This window comes from Hipposideros armiger, unplaced genomic scaffold, assembly GCF_001890085.2.
Source record: "Hipposideros armiger isolate ML-2016 unplaced genomic scaffold, ASM189008v1 scaffold_897, whole genome shotgun sequence".
NCBI lineage: Eukaryota > Metazoa > Chordata > Mammalia > Chiroptera > Hipposideridae > Hipposideros > Hipposideros armiger.
In genome coordinates this window covers 407,588-416,345 of record NW_017732247.1, presented here as the reverse complement: position 1 = coordinate 416,345, position 8,758 = coordinate 407,588, and the positions used below count along the sequence as shown (strand labels likewise).

Sequence of the window (8,758 nt, the reverse complement as noted above, 5' to 3'; positions counted from 1 at the left end):
GGCTGCGGGGTGGGGGTGGGGCCTGTGAGTCCTACAGGGGGCGGGCTCTGCTGGGTGGAACTGTGGACCAGGGCTGGATGGGCCTGACCGGTCGAGCACATCAGGCACTGTGGGCAGAAAGCCGTACTGGGAGTCTAAGCCCCCTTTAGGCCGGGCTATCCCAGGACAGATAACACGCCTTGTCTTGTGGCTTGTGGCTGGTCCCGTCTGGGGGGACTGGCTGGTCAGCACTGAAGCATCCTGCTGCTGGCGAACCGAGGCCCAGTGTCGCCATCCCCTTTCACTCCCTGGCTGCTGACTGGAGGGCTCTTCCTGCCAGGGTCTGTGCTCTCGCCGCCAAGGGAGAGGAGGGGTGGGAGGTGGCACATCTGCCATCCTCCAGAGAAGGGCTGCTGGAGGAGGCCAGGGCCTTCCCGTCCTGCCCTCATAGACTTTGCTGACCTGGCAGAGGTGTGACAGGCTCTAAGGACTCCCTGTTGGCTGTACAGTGTACCCCCTTATCCGCGGGAGATACGTTCCAGGACCCCCAGTGGATGCCTGAAGCCTGGCTGCCCCGGGCCCTGTCCGTGCTGCGCTCTCTCTGCGTGAGCACCCCTTTCTCCGAAGCGCCAGCATCACTGCCCTTGTGCTTTGGGGCCATTATTAAGTAAATAAGGGTGACTGAACACAAGCACAGTGACACCAGACAGCCGATCTGATAACCGAGGCAGCTACTGGTGACAGGTGTGGGAGCATCTGCAGTGAGGAGACGCTGGACACAGGGATGAACCACGTTTGGGGCAGGATGAATTGTCACACTGCTCACGATGGGCTTAATTTAAAGCTTATGAGGGCCGGCCGAGTGGCTCAGTCGGTTAAGAGCTCACTCAAGAGTGTGAGTCTGAGCAACAGGGTCGCTGGTTCGATTCACGGCCCGAGCTGAGCTGCCGCTGAGCTGCCAAGAGGTGGCAGAATGGCTCAGCTAAAAAATATATATATGTATGTAAAGCTTATGAACTGTTTGTTCCCGGAACTTTCTGTTTAATATTTTCCATCCGTAGTTGACTACGGATCATGGAAACTGAGAAGTGAAACTGCGGATAAGGGGACACTGTTCCGAGCCCATCAGGGTGTCAGCGCTGACCTGGCACAAGCGTGGCCAGCTCTCTCCTCCCAGGACCCCTGCGGCTGCTGGGTCTGTGAGCTTGTTAGCTCCCCGAGTCTGAATAACTTGCACCATTTTTGGTTTTCCTCAGTGCCTGGTTTAGGCCTGTTCCTGGATAGGGAAGACACTTTTGCAGTCTCAGGAGGCCATTTTCTTTTTGTTCAATTTGACATTTTGACATGTAAGAAGGGATTTCCATAGAATATGAGTTGTATTGCTCTCTCATCTGTCAGCTGCCATCTCCTGGCGGAAGTAGCCCAGTCTGTCTGAGTGGTTGCTGAGCTGATTGTCCTGCGGCTTTGTGACCTGTCGTGTCCGAGGGTCTCGGTGTCCTGCCCTGGGCCTTTTCCGTTTGATGGGAACACCAGGACGGCCTGTTGGGACTTTGACATGAGATGCGCTGTGCGTGGACTTGGTGGGGAGGAGCACGCCCACTCATGTGGGCCGGCTGTGCGTGTGTGCCGCGGTTCTCAGCTGCATGAGCATCGGTTCATGTGCTGGGTGTCACCACGGCACGCCGAGGTCAGTGTCTGTTAGAGAAGCTCGGGGGCAGCCCTTGCTGTTTGAGGAAATGGCCAAAGAATACCTGTCATTGTTAGTAATTCACAGCAAAATTTATGTGTGCTTCATTGCCTCTCGTTTTCTAGTTCATTTATGATTTTGCTCCGTTTCTAGTCTTTTCAGTCTCTTTAACCCACTTAAAAAAAAAGGTTTTCCTTCACGCCAGTATGTTTAGAGTAAATGTGTGTTAGGTTGGAAGTTGTATCCTGTGGGGTGTTGCCCCTCCCTGGCACCTCCCCTGTACCGCCCCTCCCACCCCGCCCCTTCCACTTCCCCACTCACTCGTGTCTCATCGTAACCACTTCACTGGGCTGCATCTGTTTCCCAACGGATGTGGGGCGACAGGAGAAAGTTACGCAGCCCTGTCCACTTGTCAGAGCCGTGTTTGAGACATGTGTGATGCTTTGTAGACATCGGCTTCTGGAGACTTCTGCCACCTTGGGTGCTGGGGCACCTCTGCTGCTCCGCCAGCTGCTCCGCCAGTTGCACCTGCCTGGCCTGGCGGTCTTAGACACGTCCAGTCTCAGTCCCATCAGCAAGTCCTATTTGCAGAGAACTATGTCGTGACAGGACTGCTTAGCTGGGGACAGGGTGGGCTCCTCCTGGGAGGAGGGAGGGCAGAGCAGGGTGGGGGGCGTCCCCTGACAGGAGCTGCTGGCCATACGGGGAGATCAGAAGCCCACTGGCTTACCGTTTGCTCGTCATTGGTCTGCACAGATGGTGCTCGGCCCTTCTGAAAACCGTCTGTCCCGCACCCACGCCCTGGGGCCATCTCTGTGTGAGGCACTAAATGGGTCCCCAGGGCCACGCAGGATGCTCAGACATGCCCCTCTCCTCCAGTGTTGGGGCACAGAAGGGAGATTTTGTTTTGAGTGTCTCTGTAGGAGATGCGCGAGGCACTGGCAGGGTGCCTGGGCCTTAGCTCACCTCCTGGGCCCTTCCCCCATGGCTCTCCTCCTCAGCTGGCACACCCACACCGGGCGATGATCCTGAGGGCCATGCAGACAGTCGTGAGCAGTCACATCAGCGAGCTGGACAAGGACATGGCCAGGGCTGTCATCCTCTTGGCCTCCAGCGAGATGACCAAGGTGAAGGTACGCAGGTGCCAGCCGAGCCCCCTCACTGTCCTGCCCACCCCAGCGCGTGAGGACGTGGGCTCATGTCTGCTGCCCGGGGTCAGCCCTCCATCCTGCCCTCCGACTGCCCTCCTGGGCGGGGAGGGCCACCTGTCATTTCAGAGGAGACTGAAGCAGAGAGAGTTCCTGACCTTTCAGGGTAAATGTAGGGCCCGCGTCCTGTGTCTGGGGGACATTGTCCTTCCCCCTTGGTGGAGGGGCAGCAGCCTGGGGGTGGGGGTGGGGCTGGAGGTCTCTGACAGGCGCTCGCTGGGGAGCCCAAAAGCAAGCCGCTTTTCCTTAGAGGCGGTGTCTCATGCTTGCCTCTCGGGCGACCCCAGGGCGCGCTCCTGCCCGCTCCCCTTGGTCAGAGCGTCAATTCCCACTTTCCTCGGTGCAGGACTTGGTCTGTGACTGGCAGCAGGCTGCCAGCGATGTCCTGGTGGCCGTGGGGAGGCGCTTCATCAGCATGGTGATGGAGGAGCTGCTGCACGGGCTCCAGCCCGGGGTCCTGCCACACTACTTTGTGGTGCGGACCTTGGCCAACCTCTCTGTGTCCAATGGTAGGTGGTGGCTTGGCCTTAACCCTGACCGTCCTGGGCGCCTGTGTCTCGGCAGCCTTGCCCCTACCCCGGGCTGATCACACAGCGCTCAAGGTCCTGCTGCCATGCCAGTGGGGTATCCCTGCCTCTCCCGGGGGCACAGGCGTGGGAAAGCGGGGGAACGGGGACAGCAGGGCCTCTGTGACGCGCCCCCTTTGCAGTGTTCGGCACGGTGCCCTTCCTGACGTCCATCCTTGGCACCATGCTGCCCATGCTGGCTGCGGCCAAGCACGACACCATGAGGGGGGTGTTCTGCTATGGTAAGTCGGGGTCCCCTTGGGCAGAGCTGGGCACTGCCTGCCCACTTCTCGGCCTTCTGTCTCCAGTGCCCCTTTGTGGGGGGCATGGGTCCTTTAGGCTACGAGAAAGTGTGACAGGTAGAGGGAGGGTGACTGCAGAGCACGTCACTCCAGCCTCTGCCTCCGTTGTCACTCGGCCGTCTTCTCCCTGTGTCTGTGTGTCTTGTGAGGATAGTCCCGTTGCACTGGAGCCCACCTCCCCGCTAGGACCACATCTTAACAATGAAATCTGCAAAGAGCCTATTTCCAAAAGGGCCACATGCTGAGGTCCTGGGAAGCATGTGAACTTGTGGGGACACTACAATGCAGTCCTGGAGTCCTGGCTTGGCCAGTGTACCAGGGGGTCTTGCAGGCTGTGGGTGGAGAAGGTATAACCTGCAGGGCAGGTGCTGAAACCTGGGCTGCTTGCCGCCCGGCTCACCACAGCCCTGCAGCACTTCAGTGAGAGCACACTTGAGTACCTGGCCAACCTGGACCAGGCCCCAGACCCCACGGTCAGGAAGGACGCCTTCGCCTCTGACATCTCCAGCGCCTACGACATCCTCTTTCACCAATGGCTGCCAAGCCGTGAGGCCAAGGTATGGCACCACCTTGCTTGCCGCCCTCTCCCACCCCCAGCCGCCCGCCACAGGTCCCTTCCATCTCCTGGGCCTCTTCTGTTCTGTGGGGAGGGGGATAGAACCATCTGTCTACACATGCCCCCTCCCGGTGCCCTGCACTCAGGATTGTGGGTCTTGTTGCAGTGGAAGTGCCCTGTGCAAGGTCTCACCTGCGGGTCCACAGAGTGCCTGCAGCTTGTTTCTGAGCCCCAGTTGCCATGGAACACCCCTTCTACCCCCACCTCACTCTGCCTGGGGCCTTGGGCTGCCTGGTGGAGGGCTGAGGTGTGATGACAGCACAGGCCTGGTCCCTTTAGCACCCTTGGTCACGTGGTACCCTGGGTTTGCCCCCGTATGGCCCTGGTTTCTCAGTGGATGGGCTCTTGGCTTCTCTGTCCCGTGTGGATGTGAGCCCTGGTTTATGTCGCTGTGCCCTCTCAGCTCCGGCTCGCCGTGGTGGAGGCCCTGGGGCCCATTAGCCACTTGCTGCCCAGCGAGAAACTGGAGGAGCAGCTCCCCAAGCTGCTGCCCGGCATCACCACCCTCTACAAAAAGCACGCCGAGACCTGCCACGTGTCCAAGGTCCGGTCTGAGCACTGCCGTTCAGATTCAGTGGTGGGTGGGGACCGGCCAGGCTTCTCCCCAGTGCCCTGCCTGGCCCTCGCCCAGTGTCCTTTTTCCCAACCCCTGCCCTCCCCTCTGAGTTCTGGAGACAGAAGTAAGCTGGGGCTGAGGCTTCAGGGGGCACTAAGGGCTCCTCTGCCCAACAGAGCCTGGGCCAGATCCTGGAGGCTGCTGTGAGCGTGGGCAGCCGCACACTGGAGGTCCAGCTCGACTCTCTCCTGGCTGCGCTGCACACTCAGGTGGGCTGGGGGCAGGAGTGGGGGTTAGGGGCATGCCGGGGGGTGAGGTCACGGAGCACGTTACAGTGCCCTGCGGCGGGGGCCTCCCTCCCTGTGAAGGTGCCGGCTGAGGGGTGCAGGGAGCTAGAATCGGGGTGAGTGCAGCTGTCGCAGACACAACTACATTGTCATCTGCTCAACACTGGCACATGCAGTGTGACAGTGGAGACCCTAGCAAAGAGGTGGCAGGAGTGATGGCCTGAGATGGGCTGGGAGCATTTGCCTGGGTGTGGGTCCCCAAGGACTGAGTGGGGCGAAGCAGGGGTGCAGGGAGGACGGGGGGCAGCGAGGCCCATCAGCTGTGCAGGGCCCGCCCCTCAGGGCAGATAAGAGGCGTGGAGGTCATGGGACTCGTGGAGGGTGGCAAGGGCTCCTGTGTCACACAGAAATAGATCAGGGAAGATATCTTCTGATCTCAATGGATGCAGAAAAAGCTTTAGATGAAGTTCGACCCCATTTTATCATTAAAACTCTTAGCAACTAGGATTAGAGAGGAATTTCTTTAACTTGGTAAAGTTTATATCCCAATCCCTTAGCATACATCATGATGAGTGGGGCAACAAGTATAGTCCCTTCAGGGCAGGAAGAATCCACGCCCCCCACACACACACTGTTAATGGGATCCAAAGCCAACTCTATGAGGAGAGAAACCATTAGGGAGGCGTGAGGCGCGGGAGACAGGCAGGCTGTCTGTCATAGTTGCCTCACCTCCCAGCCACCCTCCTTCCTGGCCCCGGTTCCTGCCGGTTTTCCTCTGTGGCACTTATCTCCTTTTATTGTACAGGGGACCCTTGAACAATGTGGTCTGAACCGCGCGGGTCCACTTATTTGCGGTTTTTTTGGTAACTACTGTAAATGTATATTCTCTTCCTTATGATTTTATTAACACTGTCTTTTCTCCAGCTGACTTTATTTTAAGCATAAAACATATACATAGAAAATATGTGATAATCAGCTGTTTGTTATCAATAAGACTTCTCAGTCAACAGTAGTTACCTTCTGGAGGAGTCAAAAGTCGTGTGTGTGTTTTTGACTGCCTGGGAGTCGGCACCCCTAAGCCCGCATTGCTCAAGGGTCCGCTGTGGTCAGTAGCTGACCGTTGCCTCCCTGCTAGGATGGACTGTGTGTGAGGCGGAGTTTTGTCTGTTTCATTCACTGCTATGACACCCAGAATAGCACCCGTCCCTTGTAAGCAGTCAGTGGTGTTTGTGTTGTGGGTGATTGAGTCGTCATCCTGAAATCCACTGGTGTCCCAACTGAGTCAGTACCCATATGAGAATGAAGCAAGTTCAGCAAGGACGCCAGTCGCAGACCGGCCCACACAAAGCAGCACCTTGCTACACCACCGCAGCCACCGGCAAGGCACCCACACGTACCGCTTCCACCAGCAACAGAAGCGTGCCAGGAAGGAGCTGGGAGGGAGCCTCACCAAGAATGCCTGGGGTCTCCCTGGAGAAAGAGTAAGCTCTGAAGTATGACGAGCAAGATGCGAGCTGGCGCACGGCGTCACTTACTTAATATAAAGTGACGGTGTGAGACAGCACATGTGTGGAGCACAAGATACAGGGGGTGCAAGTGTGGAATGGGCTTACAGGGAAATAGAAATGCGTGAAAGCTGAGGAGGCAGAAAAAACGTGCTCTTTCCTTCTCTGTGAGCTGTCCGTTCATGTCCTTTATTTTTCTGCTGGTTTTAGGTTTTGCTTATTGATCTGTAGCAGTTATTTATTTAGTCTTGTATCACATATGTGTACATATGTGTTCCTACTTCGTATTTCATTTTTTGGCTCTGTTTATGATATTTTTTTGCCATGCGAATTTATTTAATTTTTACACCATCATTTTTTTCTTGTAGCTCAGCTTTTGTTATCCTCAGGAAAACCTTTCAAATTCCACAGCTATTGTTCAGATTCCTCCATTGCTCCTAAACTTTTATTGTTTAATGCGCCTGGAATCTATCTTAGGGAGCAGTGAGTGAGGACCTGATTTACCTTTTTTCCAGACTACTCCCCATCTCCCCATTTGCATTAGCTGTCTGTTGCTGTGTAACCAACCGCTGCAAGACCTCGCACCTTAAACATAGTGACCTTGCAGTTGCCCTGGGCCGGAGCCCGGGGCAGCCGGCTGGTACCTCTGGCCGGGGTCTCACACCATCTGAAGGCTCTGCTGGGCTGGGGGCTCTGCTCCCACGCAGCTCCTCCCATGGCTGTGGGCAGGAGGCCTTGGTCCCTTGCCATGTGGCTCTCCAGGGCTGCTCGAGTGTCCTCGTGACACGGCACTGGCTCCCCAGAGCGAGAGGTTTCAGGAGAGCAGGAGGGAGGGTGCGGTGCCTTTCTGACCAGATGAGGCCTTTACATAGGTAGCAGCAAGGAGCTGCCTGAGATGCTGGAGCAGAGCCCTGGGCCATCCGCCCTCCCCTGAGAGCTGCCGCGTCCAGGCTGGGCAGGCCCAAGGCCCCGGGTACTTGCCCTGCACCGTCGTCACCTCTGCTGGCTCACAAGATGGGCTCCCTGAGGAACTGCCTGGGGCCCTTTGTGCAGGGGCTGCTGGCGTCCTTTGCTGTGACCCTCAGGGATGAGCGGGGACAGGGATGCCACCCAGAGGTTCCTCAGGAGTGTGTTTGGGTGGCTGAGGTGCCACCCGCTGAGGTGCAGTGGAGCCCAGAGATGCACCGTTTTGTTTTTTTTACTAGTGCAACTTTCTCCCACAATTTTGAAGACTGTAGGTGTCTTGAGCTCCAGGCTTTCTGTGTCCCAAAGGGGACTGGATACCAGCCTGTGCCCACGAGTGGGTGCCAGGGACATGGCAGGTGTCTCCGTTCTGATAAGGGAGATTGTTCTGGCTGGGGCAGGAGGGCCAGGCGAAGACTCTGTGTGTGTGAGCCCCTGAGCTGCCCCTGTCTCCTGACCTGTCCCTGCCCCCTGACCTGCCTCTGCCCCATCCATCCCGTCCCCTGGAGCAGATCTGTGTGCCTGTGGAGTCGGCCAGCCCCCTGGTGGTGAACAACCAGAAGGAGGTGCTCCGCTGCTTCACCGAGTTGGGTAAGCGGCCAATGGCACAGAGCCTCGGAGGGTTGGGGGTGACCGGCCTTCATGGTCCAGCTCTGCCTGGGCCTCGTGTGGTGCCCTGAGTCCCGAGCAAGTGCTCTCCCCAGCCGGTTTGGGGGCGCAGGCAGAGGGGAACTGGGACGATCCTTACCGCTTGTGACGTGTGCTCGCCCTGCAGCGTCCTGCTCGCCCGACCGCCTGCTGGCCTTCCTGCTGCCCAAGCTGGACTCTGGCAGCGAGAGGACCCGCGTGGGCACCCTGCAGGTGCTGAGGCACATCATCAACTCGGCTGGTGAGTGACTAGGGCAGCTACTGGCCACCTTGTCTGAAAAGGAACATCTTACTTTGAAGGCTTTTAAAAAAATGCTTCCCAACCCTGTCTTGCAAAACTGCAAACTTTTTTTTTTTAAAGATTTTTATTGGGGAATTGGGGGATGGGAACAGCACTGGGGAATTGGGGGAAGGGGAACAGACAAGTTGCTGTCCTTTTGT

The 8,758-nt window shown here is 57.5% G+C and overlaps 1 protein-coding gene across 12 annotated transcripts in view; it reads left to right on the top strand.

Moving 5' to 3' along the window:
* The window catches only part of MROH1 (maestro heat like repeat family member 1), a 55,062-nt gene that overhangs the window by 10,068 nt on the left and 36,236 nt on the right, over nucleotides 1-8,758 (top strand). For 7 of the 12 annotated variants that reach the window (XM_019630281.1, XM_019630285.1, XM_019630276.1 and 4 more), the window contains 9 exons: nucleotides 2,668-2,799; nucleotides 3,221-3,383; nucleotides 3,584-3,682; nucleotides 4,148-4,299; nucleotides 4,762-4,902; nucleotides 5,091-5,183; nucleotides 6,488-6,682; nucleotides 8,182-8,260; nucleotides 8,445-8,558. In XM_019630281.1, the coding sequence (XP_019485826.1) occupies nucleotides 2,668-2,799; nucleotides 3,221-3,383; nucleotides 3,584-3,682; nucleotides 4,148-4,299; nucleotides 4,762-4,902; nucleotides 5,091-5,183; nucleotides 6,488-6,682; nucleotides 8,182-8,260; nucleotides 8,445-8,558 (1,168 nt within the window). Of the gene's footprint in view, nucleotides 1-1,377; nucleotides 1,667-2,667; nucleotides 2,800-3,220; nucleotides 3,384-3,583; nucleotides 3,683-4,147; nucleotides 4,300-4,761; nucleotides 4,903-5,090; nucleotides 5,184-5,236; nucleotides 6,683-8,181; nucleotides 8,261-8,444; nucleotides 8,559-8,758 lie in introns of those variants that run through there. The other 5 variants (XM_019630287.1, XM_019630286.1, XM_019630284.1 and 2 more) reach the window with 3 other exon arrangements.